This window comes from Arachis stenosperma, chromosome 1 (assembly GCF_014773155.1).
Source record: "Arachis stenosperma cultivar V10309 chromosome 1, arast.V10309.gnm1.PFL2, whole genome shotgun sequence".
Classification (NCBI taxonomy): Eukaryota; Viridiplantae; Streptophyta; class Magnoliopsida; order Fabales; family Fabaceae; genus Arachis; species Arachis stenosperma.
In genome coordinates this window covers 123866997-123887806 of record NC_080377.1, presented here as the reverse complement: position 1 = coordinate 123887806, position 20810 = coordinate 123866997, and the positions used below count along the sequence as shown (strand labels likewise).

The 20810-nt window shown below is 32.5% G+C and overlaps 4 protein-coding genes, 1 non-coding gene and 1 pseudogene across 6 annotated transcripts; 2 read left to right on the top strand and 4 right to left on the bottom strand.

Moving 5' to 3' along the window:
* The first annotated feature begins 1468 nt into the window (after positions 1-1468).
* Positions 1469-4513, top strand: LOC130940951 (CASP-like protein 1E2). The gene is made up of 2 exons (XM_057869258.1): positions 1469-1882; positions 4031-4513. The coding sequence occupies exons 1-2, from the start codon at positions 1662-1664 to the stop codon at positions 4359-4361; spliced, it is 552 nt and encodes a 183-aa protein (XP_057725241.1). The 5' UTR covers positions 1469-1661; the 3' UTR covers positions 4362-4513.
* On the bottom strand, positions 4376-5893 carry LOC130933686 (pentatricopeptide repeat-containing protein At5g61800-like; annotated as a pseudogene).
* On the bottom strand, positions 5826-5907 carry TRNAS-AGA (transfer RNA serine (anticodon AGA)). Its single transcript has one exon. It is a non-coding gene; the product is annotated as a tRNA-Ser (tRNA).
* A 1317-nt stretch (positions 5908-7224) lies between these two features.
* On the top strand, positions 7225-8504 carry LOC130936306 (putative germin-like protein 2-1). Its single transcript, XM_057866358.1, has 2 exons — positions 7225-7386; positions 7806-8504. The coding sequence occupies exons 1-2, from the start codon at positions 7263-7265 to the stop codon at positions 8357-8359; spliced, it is 678 nt and encodes a 225-aa protein (XP_057722341.1). The 5' UTR covers positions 7225-7262; the 3' UTR covers positions 8360-8504.
* Positions 8505-10371: 1867 nt separating this feature from the next.
* On the bottom strand, positions 10372-13728 carry LOC130950378 (uncharacterized). 2 transcript variants are annotated; one of them, XM_057878899.1, is made up of 11 exons: positions 13483-13728; positions 13162-13269; positions 12890-13044; positions 12699-12792; positions 12521-12591; positions 12328-12434; positions 12126-12250; positions 11699-11787; positions 11297-11356; positions 10849-10953; positions 10372-10744 (listed from the first exon to the last, which is right to left on the bottom strand). In XM_057878899.1, the coding sequence occupies exons 1-11, from the start codon at positions 13613-13615 to the stop codon at positions 10646-10648; spliced, it is 1146 nt and encodes a 381-aa protein (XP_057734882.1). In that variant the 5' UTR covers positions 13616-13728; the 3' UTR covers positions 10372-10645. The 2 variants fall into 2 exon arrangements, with proteins under 2 accessions (XP_057734882.1, XP_057734948.1); XM_057878965.1 differs by having other exon boundaries at positions 13162-13273; positions 13483-13710.
* A 2070-nt stretch (positions 13729-15798) lies between these two features.
* Positions 15799-18731, bottom strand: LOC130975131 (E3 ubiquitin-protein ligase MIEL1). The gene is made up of 11 exons (XM_057899982.1): positions 18266-18731; positions 18117-18173; positions 17985-18017; positions 17813-17890; positions 17574-17617; positions 17435-17475; positions 16895-16977; positions 16697-16788; positions 16534-16603; positions 16328-16369; positions 15799-16230 (listed from the first exon to the last, which is right to left on the bottom strand). Exons 1-11 carry the CDS (start codon positions 18404-18406, stop codon positions 16105-16107), a joined length of 807 nt encoding a protein of 268 aa, XP_057755965.1. The 5' UTR covers positions 18407-18731; the 3' UTR covers positions 15799-16104.
* Positions 18732-20810: the final 2079 nt, after the last annotated feature.

Below are 20810 nucleotides of genomic sequence, written 5' to 3'. Positions count from 1 at the left end.
TAATAAAAATATAATTAATTTAAATATAATTGAATATAAAATTAAAATAATATATAATAAATTTATTGTATATTTTTATTATATAATTAATAATTATAATATATAATAACAAGGAATAGTATATTTTAGTGACCAAAAAAAAGCTTGTAATAATAATGAGGACTTAAGTTTGAACTTTATTTTCGTTAATTTTAGAATTTTTATTTGAGTGGTTCGGTTGGACCTGTTTTTACTAAATTTGAACGATTTTTGTCGTTTCTTAACTTTAAACGGTTTTGAATTAGACTGGACCAGTTGAAGATTTGATTTATTAGTTTTTCGGTCGAACTAACCAATAATGTTATCGATAAAATTTTTTACCCTATCTATTTATGAGTTGAATGATTTGAAAATACGATAAATATTATGTTTTTTATAAATAACAAAAAAATTTTGTATTTAATAAATGACTAAATAATTTGATCTAAATTTTTATATCAACATTTGAATAAATATTTAGAAAATATTCAAAAAATTTTAGAATAAAATTTAATTTTAAATTTATTTATTTATTTAAAAATTTAAAAAACTTACTTGACATAAATTAATCAAATTTTAAAAATTAAAATATTTTATTTTTTAATAATATTTATAAAAAATTACATCAAAATCAGATATTTAAAATTATTTTTTAAAATATATATTTAATATTTGATTTTTGTATCATATTTTTAAATTTTTTAATAATTTATTTATCTTAATAAACATTCGAATATCATTTTCACCGTTTACACAGGGTTAGAAAAAAAAGGAACGTTGGCTTTAGTAGTTCACATTTAATTATAATAATATTCAACCCTACTATAAAGCAAGTAATTAATTAAAAAATTCTTTTAAGAGTAAAATGGGAGATATATTGGTGGCTACGTACTCCATCTCAACAAGCTAAGCAAGCTCTAGAAGAAGCTGGCACCAGTTGATATTTCAAGAATAAAATCTCGATTTAATTTTAAAAATATTTTGATATTACCATTTTAAATAAATTAATTGGTTTTATAAAATTTTTTACTACATTAGATAATTTTATAATTTAAAATTGTTACAATTTTATATTTTAAGTGTTTAATTTATCTTTTTGATTTTACATAGAATCTCAATTTTTTTTGCTAGAACTCTTAAACATTGAGAATTCAACAGTTGCCCTATGTTAACTCCTAATTTTTTCACAATAGTCCCTGGAAAAGCACAGAATATCACAAGAAGCCCCACGTTGATAATGAAAGGCCCAGAGAGACACTACGTATGACACAACAGCATGTAGCTAATTAAATGAAAGTAGTTGTCAATTATTAATTGACCCAAAAACAAAAATGAAAAATTGAAAAAAAAAAAGTAGTTGAGCAGTAGAAACAGTACTACTTGCAATTAATTAGATGTTGCAATAATATTAATGTCCTTATTTGAATATTTTAATTAGGTATACTACACACTCACTCACTCATCATCCAAATCCAAATTCATAACCATTAATAATAATTTCAAAAAGTAGTTCTTATTTTGCCATTTTCCTTCATTATTCTGATCTGCCACTTAGCTTGGTTCTGTGTATAAATATACTACTCTCTGTACACTACTAAACCTCATATATACAGAGAATTATAATTAATAAAAGCTAAGAAGTAATGGAGGGACATCATCATGGAAAAACAGAGGTGGCAGCAAGATCAGGTGATAGTAAGAGTGGATTGGTTTTGAGGGTATTGGCATTGATACTGACTCTAGCAGCTTCAATTGTTGTTGTGACCAATAAACAAACCAAGGTTGTTCCTCTGAAGGTTTTTGATTCTCTACCACCGGTTAATCTTCCTGTTTCTGCAAAGTGGCATTACCTCTCTGCTGTTCTGTAAGACTCTCTCTTCCTCTCTTCTCATATATTCATATGCATTAGAAACATGTTTCTTTAGTAGTCCTTTACTTTTTACTTTATGCCTTTCATCAACTTTGGTTTTGTTGCCTAGCTAAGTTGGCAATGTCTAACAAGTAATTTAAAAGAATCTAAATTATTATTATCATATCAAAATTTATGCTTTTGATTCATGTAGTTGACTTTATTTAGTGGGATAAGATTTTATTGCTGTTGGTGTATATCAAACTTTATGCTTTGATGCACATTACCTTCATACAAAGAGTTTTTCATGGTATTCTCATGCAGACTTATTTGTAATACATTTTTTATATTTTGAAGAAGCATATGTAGTTTTTATATATTAAATTAGTGTATTTTAAATAGGATTTTGCTAAGTAGATAATGATTTTTGTGAACAATGTTAATAATAGACTCTAAAATTAGTCTAATAAAGTAAAAACACACTATACCCCTAAATTATCTATCTAAATCTTAATATTAGAATAATTATCTGCACACTTAGTGAATTAAATATTCTATATATCCATTATTTTCATTGTTTAGTGTTTTTATGATTTAGTTATACTTTTTTTTTACAGTATTTTTTTTGTACATTTAGATTGTGTTTAGAAGAGAAAATGGAGATTGAGATGAGAGACTGAAATTAAACGACAGAGACAGAGATAATTAAGAGATAATTAAATTTTTATATTGTGATTGATGTAAAATATACTAAATTGAATTATGTCTCAATATTATATTAAGTTTTAGATAAATATAGAGATTGATAAATAGATTTAAAATTTAAAAAATTAAATAAAAATATTTTTGATAAGAAATATTACGAAAATTTTAGTTTCTGTTTTAAAAAAATCTAATTTCCTGTATGTTAACTTTCTAGAAATATTGAAAAGACTGAAATTTTGTGTCTTAAAACTAAAATTTTAATTATATTCTCTGAGTATTAAACACAATATTAAATTTTAATCTCTTAATCTCAATTTTAATTTTTAAAAATAGATGCTACGTTATTTTGAATATTTTTTTTTCTTTAGATATTTGATACTGTTATTATAATCTTAGGATTCCTCTCATAACTTTACTCTTTAATTTGTCCTAATATACATCCTCTTCAACGTTCACACCTGAAATTCAAATAATATCGATGTGTGGAAAAAAGAGAAAAAATGTAACTTTTATTTCTTTCGCTGATTAATATATCTCATAAACAATATTATATCAATATCTCTATAAACTATAGATCTATATAGATGTCTAATTTCAACGTTGAAATAACTTGTGTATAGTTTCAAACTAGTCCTACTTATCTGTAGACATGCATTAATGGCTCTTCCAAGTTCATGGCACCTCGCCGACATGTTTAATTTAGAAACAAACACATATGACACGTCTATGCATCCTTATTTTAAATTAATAAAAAATATTATATACGTACTAAAACTAGTACCAAAATTAATTCTTATATATTTTTATATAAATATATATATTATTTAATTTATTTTTAATATATATTTTATATTTTATATTTTATATTAATAATTAATTTTAATATATACATAATATAACTGAATTATTATTAGATTAATTATTTTTATTATTATTTAAAAAACTAAAAATAACATTTATTCACCAATGAGTTATAATTCAATTGGCATATAATCTTTTTATACTCATCTAAAAAATCATAGATTCAAATTTCTCAGGTAAAAATAAATAAATAACATTCATTCAAATACAATATCCAAAGTTACTAAAACTGATTTAGTGATGATAATTGAGATTAGATAGCAATTAGACCTACATTTTAAAAGTTGAATTTATTTTTATAATCCAGATCAATTATACTATGTGTTTATTAAATATCAGTCATTAATCGAATCATTCGTGTAAAATACATATTATAATATAAAATATATATTAAAAAAATTAAATAATATATTAATATATCCGATCCACAAATACAAAATGATTGATGATTGATTGAGTTATTTACACGATATTTTTAAGCAAAAATTTCATTAACATCAAAGTTTACTCACTTTTATTTTTAATATGAAATTAACTAAGTTTTTAATTGTTATGATTAATTAAGTGTCAAGTCTGATGGAATATTATTACAAATAGGTACTTTCTTGTGACAAACGCAACATCATGTGGATACGCAGCCGTGTCACTACTCCTAACCGCCGCAAATAGAGATGGCAAGAGCAAGCACTTGCGGATACTAATCTTTGTCCTTGACGCGTTGATGGTGGCTTTGCTGTTCTCCGGCATCGGCGCCGCTTCGGCCGTGGGCGTACTTGGGTACCATGGAAACTCTCACGTTCAATGGAAGAAAGTGTGCAATGTGTTCGGCAAATTTTGTCACCAAATGGTTGCTTCCATTGGTTTATCATTGCTTGGATCAGTAGCATTCCTCTTCTTGGTTATGCTTCCTTTAATTTCTTCAGCTTAGTTGGTTGATAAATGTCACTCTAGCGTGCCAACTTGGGAACCTTCATTGTAGTTCAAAAGTTGTTGCATACTATTTATTGTGTTAATCAATGTCACATGCTTCTGAGTTGTGACAATTTGACTGCTGCTTGCGCTATAAATCAATATCTATACATGGGATATTAATTAAAAAATATATCTATAAACATTACTGATAAATATATTTCTTTGGTTTTGAGAATATAATAAAATAAAATACTAAAAACATAACATAAAACATAAAGATATTAGTGTGGCTTAAGGCAGTGTTTGATTTATGTCTTTCTTGATAGAGAGATATAGACATTAAATAGTTTGCTAAATCATCCCATTGCTCTGTATGAGCATAAATATTAGCCATTACAGAATAAACCCCGCCATCCTCAGGCTTTATCTCCATGATTTGTTGTGCTGCTTTCTTTGCAACTTCAACGTCTCCATGGATCCTACACCCACCCCACGCAAACACATCTCCACCACTTGGCATCCCTTTTTATCATCTCAAGTCTCAACAGCCTCTTCAAGCAACCCTGCTCTCCCCAACATATCAGCCATGCACCCATAATGCTTGTGCTCTCTACCAACCCCATACACACTTTCTATGTCATTGAAAAGCTTTCTTGCTTCATCAACCAGACCTGCATGGCTGCACCCCACCGAAACACCCAGGAAGGTGATCCCATCAGGCTTAACTCCTGCAGCAATTATCCTAGAGAAATAATCCAGCAAAGTTGAACCTTCACCATGAACTGCAAGCCCAATAAGCATGGCATTCCACGTGAACACATCTTTATCATTGCATGCGTTCTCAAGCAGCCACACTTTGCATACAGGTCCACCAACCCAGTGGCCAGATACAAATCAATCCGAATCCCATTCCTTGTAATGTAATCATGCACTATCCTACCCTGTTCCAACTCTCCCGTTTGAGCACAAGCTGAGAGAACATTTACCAGAGCTATATTATCTGGCCTAATCCCCAATCCAATCATCTCATTAAACAAATCAATGGCTTCGTAACACAGCTTCGCGTTGCTATAACCGGCAATCATGGTGCCCCAAGACACAGAATCTCTTTCTGGCATTTCGTCGAACAGTTCCCGCGCGCGCGTGTAATCTCACAACTTTTAACGAACCCATGAACTATGGCATTATAAGAGACAACATCCCTGTGAGAACTCTCGTTGAACAGCTTGTGGGCATTGTGGTCGCGGCGATGGAGGGAGTAAACGCATATGAGGTCGTTGAGGGAGAAAGGATCGGGAAGAAAGCCGAATTTGAAGGCTTGGGAGTGTAGCAGAGGGCGATGGAGAAGGAAGAAGAAGAAGAATGGAGGAGGGAACATGCCTTGAACGCAAAAGGGAAGAGGAAGGGGAGGAGAGGAGAGTGTGGATTCTGATAAGGTTGTTATAAGAGAATGTGTTGGATTGTGCTAATTTGACAAAAACGTGAACGGCAGGATTCGAACCTGCGCGGGCAGAGCCCACATGATTTCTAGTCATGCCCGATAACCACTCCGGCACGTCCACCCTCTTGATGTCTTTATCAAGCTACATTTTAATTTATTTTGTTGATTCTTACCATACTTAACGACGGCTTCGCAAATAGACGAACCAAAATCAGGGAAGAATGGTTCATACATCAAAAGTGAATACGAATAATACTACTAACTCAAGTTTTTTTCTGTACTAAATTAAACAATAAGATTTGGAGTAACTAATTTTTATTGATATTAAACCAATTTAATTAACAAAAATACTTGAATATATAGTATTATTCATTGACTAATAAGCACTAACAGCTTCATTAATATCTTTATTTTCTAATGACTGGTATTATAAAAAAAATCTTCTTAGTTCTTACTTTCTTTAAATTAAAACATAAAAGTTAACACTAAATTTGTGCAATTTCTAAAAAAAATAATTATATTCTACCTTCCTAAATTATCAAAGGAATATTAGTAATAACAAATAGAGTTAAACTATAATATGGATAGTGAAAATGAACAGAAAAGTCTCATCCTCTTTGAATTAAGTATCGAAGATTTTTAATTTCTGTTTTTAGTACGAAAAAGCTCTAAAATTATGAGATGAAAAATGAAATAATTAAGGTTTTGCAACTTTTTAATTTTTTAGTAAACATTCATAGATGATGAAAATTTACACTTCATCATGTAAACTACTTTTTTTAAATTTAGTAAAAAATACACTCTATGTCTCTATCACAAAGACCCAAAAAGAAACTTCATCAAATGTAATAAGTTGTCAAACAAAGAAGTGAAACAAAACAAAGAGTATGAAATTATTAAACTGAACTTATATCTAATAAACGAGATTGAATGGAATTCATTTCAACAAAATCGATCAAGACCGAAACAAGTACTGTTTCATGTTACCCAAAAAATAAATAAATAAAAATAGTGGTATTTATGACCCAAAAAATGCAGTGCTATGTCTATATTAGAAAAAAAGAACAGTATGTCAAACATTGCAATATTAGTCTAATGATTAGGTACAAAATTCAACACTATTATGGATTTAATTTATAAGAGTTAAGAGACTATTTCAGGTTTAGACATATTCTAAGATGAAAAAAATCATCGACTTGCCCATACGCAACTTCAAAAACATATATAACGCTGTGATTAGACGAGGTAATACATTACTAATTCATCATTTGAACAAGCATGCATATAGTTGTTGAAGAATGAATGGTTCATACATTAATTAGAGAACTAATCCCTGAAAAGTTTAATTAATTAACTAAAGGGCAAAACCATGTCAATGGTTCCTCCCTATAAATACAATACATCCCATGTAATCAATCGCAACACTCACATACAACAATTAAAAGAGAAGACTTAATTTTAATTACGAGAGACAAAATGACAAGAATTGCTGCATACTTCATTGTTGCGTTTTTGGCTTTGGCATCATCTTTTGCTTCTGCCTACGATCCCAGCCCTCTTCAAGACTTTTGTGTGGCAGTTAATGATTCCGAATCTGCTGGTACGTAATAAATGCATAATCGAAAAACAAAACACTTCTTTAAGATTTGGATCCTCTAAAGTTTGAATTTTACTTTAAAGAATAAAGTGTGATATCTCACCATTGATTTCATAGGTGGGACCAAGAATAAATATGAAAAAAAAAACTATTCAAGAGTAGAAGATTACACTTTACTCTCTAAAGTAAAATTTAAACTTTAGAGGATCCAAATCTCTTCTTTACAATTTAAAAATTTCTAATCAATCTTCAACTATCCAAATAATTAGTCTAAGTAGTCTCTACAAAGACTGCTTAGACTAATTTCTTAGATTGTTGGGACTGGTTAAGAATTTTTGAATGGTAAAGGAGTACTTCGTCTTACTCCATATATTTTCTTACGTGAATTTTCTTTCTAAAATGTCTTGTGGTTTGAATTGCAGTTTTTGTGAATGGAAAATTTTGCAAAGATCCAAAACTTGTGGTAGCTGAAGATTTCTTCAAACATGTTGATGCGGGAAACACCAGCAACAAACTTGGTTCAAAAGTTACTCAAGTTAGCGTTAACGAACTATTCGGACTGAACACATTAGGCATATCGTTAGCTCGTATAGACTTTGCAGCAAAAGGTTTAAACCCTCCTCACATTCACCCAAGAGGCACAGAGATCCTTATTGTTATTGAAGGCACTCTCTACGTTGGATTTGTGACTTCAAATCAAAACAATGGACAGAACCGTCTTTTCACGAAAGTGCTAAACAAGGGTGATGTGTTTGTGTTTCCAAAGGGACTTGTTCACTTCCAATTGAATGTTGGTTATGAAAATGCTGTTGCTATTGCTGCTCTAAGCAGTCAAAATGCAGGGGTTATCACTATTGCTAATGCTGTTTTTGGATCAACTCCACCTATTTCTGATCAAGTTTTAGCCAAAGCTTTTCAAGTTGACAAAAATACAGTTGATTATCTTCAAAAGCAATTCTGGTATGACAACAATTAGTTGGGAGAAGACAGATGATTAGTTTCTTTCTTACTTGTACCTTATGCAATTAGCCATCCATAATATTAAATAAAATGCATGAGGGTTAATTTATACGTACCACATTATTTATTGTATTAATAATATTGGTTTGATATAATAATATTGCGTGTTTTGGAAAAGAAAAACCAAACTTGCATTTTTTATTTTTTATTTTTCGAGATATTGTGTCCCTTATTTTTGGATTCTAATCTATTGTGCCACTGTATGTATTAATAACAATCATGTTACGTATACACTAAAATCAGCCATTAAAATGAGTTATTATTATAAAAGAAAAGTGCTAGAGGGCTAGTAAATTTTATGATTTATAGCCATCAATTAGTTATTATTAGAATTTTTAATGGTGTAAAATTTCATCTTGGAATTGCTCACTTTTCTTTTGATTGTTAAGTGCTGGCCAGATTATAATAAAAGTACTAGCCTCTTAGACTTTTTCAATATAAAATACATGTTAAAATATAAATATATATTGAAAATAAATTAAACTACATATGTATTTATACACAAATATATTGGTGATTCATTTTAATGACTAATTTTAGCATACATATAATATTTTTGATATACTAAATATAAACAATTTTTAGACAAAGTTTGTACGAGAAGAAAATAAAAAAGAGTGTATTAATTAATTTTAAAAATTAATAAAAGTAAAATGACCTATTTTTTTTAGGGTTTAATTATCTATTAAAGAGAATTTTTGTCCAAAATAAAAAATCTTCATTCCGTTATTATATTTTTATTCCTTATAAGATGTACCGATAAATATATCTAGGAGACTAGGACCCCTAAATTAATGAAAAAAAAAATGAATTTGAATTTCATATAACCTTGGCATTTTCCAATGGGGTTAGCGTGCAATGATTGTGGAAGAATGTGTGGAATGACAAGAACCCTAAAGTACAAAAGCCCGAAATGAAAGGTGATAGCGAGTGTGGTGGTTCTTCAATGCCGTCGGAGCGTAACAGAAGGCTGAAGATGAATCGCCTCTTCACTCAGCTTCAGGCCACCATCCCACGCCCCCTTTCCAAGGTTCATCGCCCATTATTGCTATATATACTCTATTCATCACATTCATACACGTTTGCTTCTAACTGGTGTCTATCTGAAATTAATAATAGGCTACAAAGGAAGTCGTTATAACGGAAACGATTAGGTATATAAAGGAGCTTGAGAGGAAGAAGAACAACTTGGAGCAGATCAAGGAACTACAAATTCAAAGCCATGCCAGTGGTACCACCTTCATGCTTCCATGCATGGCCGATGCTGATAATTGCTCTGTCACTGTCACGGTCTCCGCCAACGTAGCATTTTTCGGCATTCAGACGGTGGCTCGCCCAGGTTTGATTACCATGATTTTGGAGGTGTTCAGCAACCACAAGGCTGAGATTTTGGCTGCAAATGTGGCGGTTAATGAAGGGATTTTGACATTTGCAGTCACTGCTCTATTGCAAATTGTTGCTGATGGGGAAGGAGAAGGGGCTGTTGAGATGATTAAGAGAGAGATCATGACTTTGTAGATTCAAAGCTCCCTGCTTTTTCACTTCTTCTTTCTTACATACACTCTACACTTACATTTACATATACATGGTGCTTTCATTTAGTACCATGCGACTCTTTACACACAGTAAACGATATCTAACAATTTTGGCCATGTATTCATGAATATGATAGTAATACTCACATGCAAATTAATGACATATCGATGGGGTTTGTTTTATTTAAAGATTCTAATACACTTGTTTTATTTATACACAAATACATGTTGGACTATTTTTTTATGAACACATTACATTTTTTATTCAACAGTATGAGTGGAGGTCATAATGAGGTTCCAAATGGAATTTCATGATGGAGTGCTTGTTATGGTTATGTCCGGTGCCTTTACTTTTCTCTTAAATCCAAACTATAATTTGGAGGTTTATAAACTAAACTAAATATTCTATGATACTCCTTCCGGATCGTTTAGCTTGAATCGCAAGAAAGTGTTTGAGTGCACGTTATAGGCACACCACTATCTTTTTGTTGCAACATAATCCACTAAAACAACATTTCATATTTTGGAAACTAAATGCCACTAATAGACACCATTAAGCAGAAATATTAGAAAGAAAAAGGTATGATTGGAAGAAAAAAAAGAATGATTTCCAATGTAAGTAATCAACGTTTCCTACTTTGAACTCAGGACCTAACAGAAGACCCAGAAAAATCATCATGGTATGAAGCTCATCCTTGAACAAGCATTTATCCCTTAAGGTCTTCCAAATTTAGACTTGCCTCAAGTCCCATGTTCAGTTGACTAATCATGGCAAGGATATCGGATTTTAAAGACGATGCTAGTGTCTGCGAGTAGATCAGATAAAAAAGAGAGAATATAGCACATTAGTCTTAGAGGGCAAAAACTCAGAAATATGAAAAGCAAATTTCTTAGCACTGAGATGGTTTACCTTTTGATCCTCTCCTTTCCTGTACTTAATAACTTCCTTGGGCCACTCGGAGATAAGCTTCTGAAGTTCATCCTTAATGCCTTTCTTTTTTGCATCATCCAAATTCTAGCAACACAGGTGTCAAAAAAAGGGAGGAGTATATAAGACTATCCAAGGCAAATACGGCTTTCACTCAGTTTGGTAGCGGCTGTTATAACAAATTTAACATTACCAAAGCAGACACAACATATAAGCAAGAATATCATTTAAAAAATGATCAATCCAAAAATGCAAGCTTCCTTTAAAAGAATATGCTACCTTTGCTAAAACTTAACATTTGCTCTTGTCTAAACTGTTTCTTATTTTAAATGTTTAGGCTGATGAACTGTTTCATTTCATATTGCTGCCTTTCTTTGTTTTGCTTTCCCTAGTTAACAAAAAAATGGGTATGAAACAACACAGTTTGTACCTCATTTAGTTCGTGAATGATGCAAGCTGCATCGCTGGGATTACGCTCTAACAAAAAACCCTGAAAATTCATGAGACAAGGTTAGCTTAATTTCTGAAGGGAACTCAGCTATGGTCCAATCCAGCTACTTGAAACAAGCATCAGCATTTATGTTTAGTTAAATGCAACTCATATGAGACAGATGTCTAACTAGATAAGCCTTGTCGTGAAGAAGTGATGCATGCAGCTATTCTCATTTTATAGAACACAGACTACACATGCCAGGAAAGCAAGGAAATTGTTTGCAATAAAATATCTTCTAATCAAAACTTGGATATCATGGTGATACTAGCATATACACTTGTTAACTGCATTATAACAATAAGTTATCAAATTAGACAACGGTGTCCATGGGTTTGCCACCTTAACACAAGAAATCCCAGCTGTCAAAGTAGGTATCTTCTTTGTCTCAAGTCTCAACTTATTCATTTCCCACAATGGCTCCGTCTCGCCTACAAATAGAAAATGAAAATACATAAATGAACGATTTAGCAACGTTAGATATGATATAAGCAAGTTCAAATAAAATACATAGCACGACCTTGAAATCATTAGGTATAACTATATGTGCAATTTCTTTTGGTGAAAACTATACATGCAGTTAAGTCAACTATGCGGAAACAGGCTCAAATTATAACAAATATAGTTGAGACCAGGAATTTCTTTCTTATTTATAATTCAAAAAGTCACAATAAATGATTATTTCCTTTTTATGTTAAACATTAGACCAAAATTATTTCTTTCTTTAGTAATGGTTCCTTGGGTCAATTAAAGTACTATTTATTTGCACCTCTTTTGGCAGCAAACTTCATCCATGTGTCAAATGAGGTTTGCCGTAGTTTTACGCCACCAGCCTTGACAAACCATTTTCCGTACTTATTAATCAAATCCCACTTATCAGTATTGTAACAAATGCTGCAAGTGATCAACCAAGGTACAGGTCAGAGACATACATAGAAAAGAATGGAAGCAGCATAAGAAGCCGCCTTAACCTGAAAACAATATCTGCTGTGCCTGGTTGCAATGGTAAATCGTTCTTCTTCAGAAGTTTCATTACTTCCACCAGCAATTTAGTATCATTGTGATTCTTAGCATGCGTCTGTAGTAAATAAATGACACTAAATTACCAAATTAGAAATTAGAAACAGAATAAAAAATTTTAGAACATTGATAGGCTAACGTTACCAGTAAATGATTAGCAGCAGCAACAGTTGGGCTCAGTCCATAGACATTATGCTTCCATAAAGTCCTCTTTGCTGCATATACATTTCAAATAACCTCAATATTTTCATGTCATAAGCTCCAATTGAAAAGAAGATGGAGTATAACATACAAAATTTAGGCACATATCACACATCCATACCAAATTCAAGGGCTCCTGCTTTAATACATGCTTTAGTAACTTCTTGACAGAGATTGCTATTAAAGTCATCATGAATTCGAAGATTTGATAGCCTCTGCTTGCAAAACAGATTGAAAATCAATACTATAACAATATTGAATAATCGAATTTGCAACAGAAAGGGGTTAAAGTAGACAAGAGTAAACACTAACAAATACGTGGAGGTTCTCCAAAATGTCGAATAGGAGTCTTATATCTTGTTGGTGTATACAATTTTCAATCATTGACCATAACCAAGCATTAGGTGGCATTGATCGTTTAACTTTTACAGACTCAAGCATCTTATCATAGAGCTCCTTTACAGCCACTGCATTCAAAAACCCAAACCCAAACCAAAGACAAAAAAAAGAGTTGTAACTTGAAATGAAATCCAAAAAGAAACCATATACTAAAATTCTAAGACTGGGATAAAACAATGAAGAACCTGTGGGAGTCTCTTCAATAGTTTCCACTCCAGAACTATAAAGAGCCTTTGGCATCATGAAATACATTGGTTCCATTGATACATGCCAATAATCACGTTGTGTGATCCCTGTCTAATTCAACAAGCTCATATCACTAAATCATTGGCAAAACCCCATTACGAAAAAAAAAAACCATTAAAGTTCTAAACTTTGTGTGTTTTAATACAGAGAGGGGGGAAAAAGAAAAGCTTTTTATACACTTGAATTTAGCCCCTTATGCAAACCAATTTTTTTTTCTGAAATTATGGATTAAAGAAGCGGTTTTTCATATAAACATTTACCTGAGAGAAAGGGGGTGTGTTGTGATGGGTTGGTGGAGTAATGAGAGGGAAGGAAATGGTTGTTGGAGTTGAGGAACATCGGAGATTGGCGGAGAAGCCGAAAGGCACGGCGAGCACTGGAGGCAACTTGCATGGTTCTTGAATCTGAAGGGGGGAGCCAACTCGGTGAGTTTAGGAAAGAACAAAGCTTTGAACCACATTTCAGCTTCAGGGTTTACGGGACGCACACGAAGGAACACTATGGTGAACCATAGTACACGTTTCTTATCGTGGAGTTACATCTCCCTCAAAGTGATAATGCTATTTTTATTTTTATTTTTTTTCAAATTTTTCTTTATCTTCGAACTTATCTGAGTAAGTTTTTTGAAAAAAATCAATTTTTTTTTAAAAAGATTTTACAAAAAATAAAAATAATTTTATGTTTGGATATTTTATGAAAAAAAATATTTTTATTTATCGATTATGTTTAGGTGTAATAATATAAAAGTACTTTTTTATTTATTTATTATGTGAAAATATTTTTTTTTAAGAAAAAATTTTTTTCAAAAGAAATAAATTATAGTTTCTCAAAAATATTTTTTATGGGAGAGTCAGGGGAAGACCTAAATAAGAAGTTGGAATTATGGAGAGAAGCTTTAAAAGTGTATGGTCTGCGCATAAGCCGTAGCAAGACGGCATATATGGAATGTAAGTTCAGTTCGGGAAGGGAAAACTCCAATATAGAGGTGAAGGTTGGAGAAAACATCCTAAAAAAGGTTAAAAGTTTTAAATATCTTGGGTGCATCATACAGGATAATGGAGAGATTGAACAGGATGTAAATCATAGGATCCAAGCAGGTTGGTCAAAATGGCGGAGTGCATCTGGTTTTATATGCAACAAAAAAGTGCCTTTAAAACTTAAAGGTAAATTCTATCGCACCGCTATAAGACCGGCTATGCTGTATGGTACGGAGTGTTGGGCGGCTAAAGGGGAGCACGAACATAAGCTGAGTGTGGCAGAGATGAAGATGTTGAGATGGATGAGTGGTCACACGCGATTGGATAAAATAAGGAATGAAGATATAAGGGAGAGAGTTGGAGTAGCACCCATTGTGGAAAAGATGGTTGAATCGCGTCTCAGGTGGTTTGGACATGTGAGAAGAAGACCGATAGAACATCCAGTCAGGAGGGTGGATGAGATGGAAGATGGACAAAGGGCGAAAGGCAGAGGAAGACCTAAGAAGACTATCCATGAGGTGGTCAAACGAGATCTAAGGGTGGATGAGATGGAAGATGGACAAAGGGCGAAAGGTATCGAATGGTATAAAGAGAAATTAAAATTTGACAATTTAATGGCTTAGAAACAAGTTTTCAATCATGGAACAAAATTAGGAAGGATTTGTAAAACCGTACAATTTGCACATAATCAGGTAACATAGCATATATGATGTAGAAATCCAAAACAAATAGGCAAACCCAAACAATTCAAACATATGCAAATGATGTATGCGTGCCCTATGGCTGCACTGTTCAAGCATTCATTCAGAAGACAAAATGTATTGCCACCACATATAAATAATTAGAATTTTCCTTATTAAGAACTCGAAAAAAATATTGCCTCTTTATTCTAGAAATCTTCTATTTTATTCATGTTTGATGATGATGTACAAAATAAATTATAGCTTAATTGGAGATAGAATCAAAATAGAGACTAATTACTACTACTAATATATAACTTCTAAGGTAAATTCCTAATAAGAACAGTTATCACAGAGTTAAGGCAAAGATTAGGACTCAAAAGACCTAAGAAGACTATCCATGAGGTGGTCAAACGAGATCTACATGTAAACGGTCTCTCTGTAGACATGATACATGACAGAGCACAATGGCGACATTTGATTCATGTAGCCGACCCCACTTAGTGGGATAAGGCTTGGTTGTTGTTGTTGTTGTTAGTATTTTTACTTTTTACTACTAAAAATTTATCAAACACCCTAAAAAAAATCTTTTTTTTATCAACTTAATGGCATCCAAACAAACACTTCATTATGTTATTTTTTTAATAAAATTTCTGTTAAATATAATTTAAAAATAACATATAATAAAGGCTTCATATCTTTAGGAGGTTTCTCCAATCTCCATTCCATTATGCAGTCAGAATTAATTTTGCACACGAAATTATGCTTATTGAGACATTTGAACTTCTACCATATATGGATACAGAATTCCTAACAACATCAACCAAGTTATTTAGATCAATAAAGCAAGTTAACGAAATCATCACAATTGACCCTTGTTTAGAAATTCCCATGATAACTTAAAAATGAAAATGGATGATTATGAGAGGAAAGAATCACTGAGTTGTGTTGATTTAAATGAAATTCAGTGGCAATGATCCAATAATATCAATACAATAATACATCATAATCACGAGCTGTTCATGACGGGAAAGCAAGCCTAGTATTACAGTATACAAATGTTTATATCTGCCCAATGATGCAGACACCAAGCCCCATCTCCTTCCATATGTTGGACTGGAGTAGGAAGAATAACCTAACATAACTATCTAGAACACAACAGTACAACAATAATAACCACCTAAAATGCCAAACTTCCCTGCTTTCTTGGACCACAAGATTCTGGTCATTGAGGAAGAACCGGAGGAGCGATTGCACGCGTATTATACGATTGGCAGTGACCACATTTTTGCCCCAGAATGTGGAAGAACACTTCTGTTGTGTCATTGCAGTCATTGCATAATATCCAAACCTGCAATGAATGCTTGCTTCTTACTTAGTTATCCAAACATGAAATTAAGGGCATCTGGGGACCTTAAAATAAAATATGTCAGAGAATGGAAGTTTACCTTCCTATGCCGATAATCTTCGGGCATGACAGTTGCTTCAATCTAATATAAGATGAGAATAAACAGATCAACAAGAAATCATACTTGAAGCAGAACATTCTGCAGGCAATAACATTCTTGCATCTTGATTGAAAAATTGTGTTTATATAAAGAAAGATAAATCAAGAAAAATAACACCATCTATGTGCTTTATTTTAATCAAGCACCTCTTCATCAATTCTCTTCCATGTCCTGGTCATGTCCATCACTGACTTGGAGCATATGGGACAGCAGTACCTGAGCCATATATAAAGTACCAAATGAAGTTACTTGGAGAAGGAGAGATCATAGTTATAGGCCAAACAATTGTTAAACCATTAACATGCTCACGTGTCGCGATTTAGCATCTCTTCAAAGCATTCATGGTGCATGGTGTGACCACATTTCATGACACTGATGTCTTTCATTGAATCAAAAAGGAACTATATAAACATAACAAAGTAAACATCAGATTATTCTCAAGCTTTCAACATAAAAAGAAATTCCACGTTTGATTAAAAAAAGCAAGACAAGGAATAAACCATGCACCTCGTAACAAATGGGGCAGTGGTGCCTCATGGAGTTCTCCACACACAAATGATTGTCACGCAGTGTAACTGAATAGCATGACCCTGCAATATTATAAAGTGTTGATCACCATATATAGCCTTACTAAAGTGTTTAGAGTAACTTATTTTTCAAAGAAAGAAAGAAAAAATAGTTGCGTTAAGTAACTAAATATCCATCATAGAAGAATGCAGGTCCATTCTAACAGAGGTGCTCTGTTTATACCCAGCCCTCATGAATGGAAGAGAACAAAAAAAGACAAGTGATTCACCATATGAAAAATGAACTCTAGCTTTGTTTTACAACAAACTAATAAAAAATAAAGAACAAAGCCATTGATCAAGGACTAAATTTGAAAACTATTCTATGATACTGATAAACCAAAATCTGAATGGAGTAAACCCTTCTAATTATTCACAGAAAAACAAAGTATGGACAAGCATAGGAAAAACAAACAACGGGAAAAGGAAAAAAAGAAAGCAATAAAAAAGCCACAATGTTGGTTGAATGATGAATGCATACCACACTTCTCGCAGTGGAAAAAGTTCTCTTGACCACCAACCCTGTTTCCAAATCAGATCATCAAAGATTAGCTAGTATGTCATAAATTGAGGTGACATAAGAGATAGATCTACTCAAACACAGCAAAGTGAAATCGCACCTACAGATTCCGCAATCATCACAATGAAACTGTTGTTTCCCTATCTGCAAATTGATTTAAAAAAACATTCAGCATCATTGAGGAAGCAAGAATATTAACGATCCCAAGCTGGAATTATGCATCAAATTCAGTCTAGTCCATCTCCAAGAAATAAGGAGCTAAGTAGAAGTTGTAGACAGATCATAGTTAAGAAGCTAAAACTGATCCAAATACTCCAGAAAAAATCAGTGAACAATTACATCATCATCGAAGAATTTGCAGATGTCACAGAAATACTCTCCCATTCTAACTCCACAGTTTGTGCAAACTTGAGCAACCTTCAAAAGAAGCCAAAACAAACAGATACAAATGAAGACTAGAAACAAAACCAGAAGTCTTCTATAAATTGAATTTCAATTGAAAAATACTTACCGGTTGCTCAGTGTCACAAACTGCACAAACAACCTGAAACCACAAAAAAAAAGTGCATGAGTCTTATCATCTGCTATTGATCTCTTGAACAAAGCATATTACTCAAACCCCTTGAAAAGGAATGCATCCTACTTGTTTAACATCTTGGCGAACGAGTTCGTGGCGATCATAGGGGTTCCTCAACAAGCTCTAAAGAACATGAATGGGAAAATAACACAGAACTGGATCAGTAAAATTGCAAAAAGATAAGAGCTTTGAGCTAAAAAAGATAAGAAAAATACCGCAGCCTCGTTATGGCAATGGCGGCAGGGGTAGATCTCATTGCAGCAAGGTGCACGAATCTTGCATCTCCTCCTATAATGCTTGCACCCATAGCCCATCTTCCCAAAATCAAGACGTTCATTGTTGGCAGAGCCTTCCATTTTTGGATTTGAATCTGAGAGAAGAGGAAGGAGGAGGGAAGGGAGAGTTTCCTGATTTGGGAAGATTTTGTTTGCGTTAATTTTGCCCCTTTGATCTCAAAAGGGAAAGCCACCCCATTATTAATCATATCACCATGTTTAAGGGACTCATCACAATAATAAAAAGGGTGCAATATCAATTAAATATAATATAATATTTAAGTTCGATCGTGATTTATATGATTGAAATAATATAATATTGTGGAGGGATGGACATTGAAGAATGAATATAAAATAATATTATAATGTATTATGGAAATGAAGATATATAATGAAATACACAAGTACACAAATTTATACCCACTTGAGATGAGAGAGAGAGAGATAGAAGATAAGGTGTGGCGTGTGGGGAGTGGAGATGCCAATAGCAGCAAAGGATGTGACTTTAGCGTGAGACAAAGGAAAATGGAAAATGGCAAATGGCCGCATGCAACACCCAATAGGGTTTCTCATTTTCTTGTTTTAACGCTGACCAAAACAACTTAACCTAACATACTCACAACTGCTTGGAACTCATTAGTGGATAAATATATGATCACACTTTTTTAAGTATGCCTTTGCATTCAATTTCTTTTTGGCACAAAGTGATGAGTTTTATATTCAAGGTTCATTTAGCCCTAAAATTTATGTTACTGGTTCAGTTTCTTCTTTATTACCTTCTGTGCTGTTGAACTTTAATGCATTGTGCATTGTTTGCTTGATGTATCTTATCCGAAGTCTATTGTAGAAGGATAAGGTCCTGATTCAGCATTGAACATACATGACTATTTCTTTGGATTTAACTGACATGATGACTATGCATGGTCAATGTAAAATCTCTTTAAACGGATAACGAATAGAATGGGAATGAATCTCAATTTTTTTTAATTGAGGGAGTAAAATGTGATTTAGTAGTTCTGTTAAAAAAATAAATCTGTCTCAAATTTTTTTTTTATTTGTCGTGAGTCATAGTAATTTTTTCATCATTTTTCTTCATCAAATTTAACAAAAAAGATCTATGTGACACTTAACGTTATTAATATGGATGCTGAGTCTCTATTAAGTGACATGCTGACGAATAAGCACTCATTATGGATCGATTTGTCTCCTTATGAGTAATGATCAGAAGTCAATTTGTCCTCTTATGAATAATGATCAGGGGTTAATTTATTATCTTTTATCCACTAAAAATAATGTCGTTTCACATGTTACACTGAACCAAAACTTATGTTATTATGGGACTTTCAAATCAAACAACTGAGATCTCATGACTCATCAAATCTATCGAATATGTTAACAACTATTACAACAAATTCAACGATTAGAAATTGTGTAAGACAATAGTCGATGCAAGTTCAAAAATTATATATGAATTATTTAAATTTGTGCCCACTACAGAACTTCCAAAACTTAGGTCACCTAAAAAAATTGATATTGCACAATTTATATTTATTTAATATGGATATTAGCTATAGGACTTAAGGATATATATTTTGTTGTTCAACTGTTTATTTTGCTTGTTTAAATTTTTTAATGATAAAATGCTTTTGGTTTAAGGATAAATATTCTAATTTTTTTGTGTTAGGGCCAAAAGAGGTGCGAAACTTTTCATGGGCAATGGGGCTATGGCCCAAAAATATTTTATATAAAAATAAGTATTTCTTATTTAAACATAATAAGGCTCTTTTTTTTCGATATGATTTCCGTTTGTGAGTAATCCGGCGTTATGGAGATTGTGGGTGATTAACAAGGCTGTGACGGCGTAAAGCTGGAGTTAGGTGGGGGATGAAATCGGATCATCTGATTTCAAGTTGGGAAAAAGAGAGGCAAGTCGGACGGTCCGATTTGTTGGTGGGTTGGTTTGCATTACATGTAATCGGATAGACCGATTTGTTGCTAGTTGAATCTAATGGGACACAAATCAGTGGTAGGGATTTGTGGGTGGAAAAAAAATTTTAATCCCGTGGCACCTAAATCGGACCCACCAATTTGTTGCCAGATAAATCAGATGTAACGAAATCGGTGGCAGCGATTTCTAATGCGTGGAAAATTGTGAATGTTGAGCATCTGGTCAGACCGTCCAATTTAGTGAGTCATGGGTACATAAACGAAGATTGTACCCAGAACCCCCATTTCTTCTTCTTCTTCTTCAGTCCGTGAGTCTCTGCATTTAGGTGATGTTCTTCTTCTTCTCTCATCCTTCTTTATTTTTGTAGATTAGATTTTATTGAGACTGAGAGTGTTTAAAGTAGTATAGTATTATGGATGATAGAGTTGTATTAAAAATTTATTGTTATGGACAGATTTTATTACAAACATATGAGAGAGTTCAATTTGTATGTGAAAATCCATTAGATGTTGTTATTCCATTCACGTTGTCATTGGA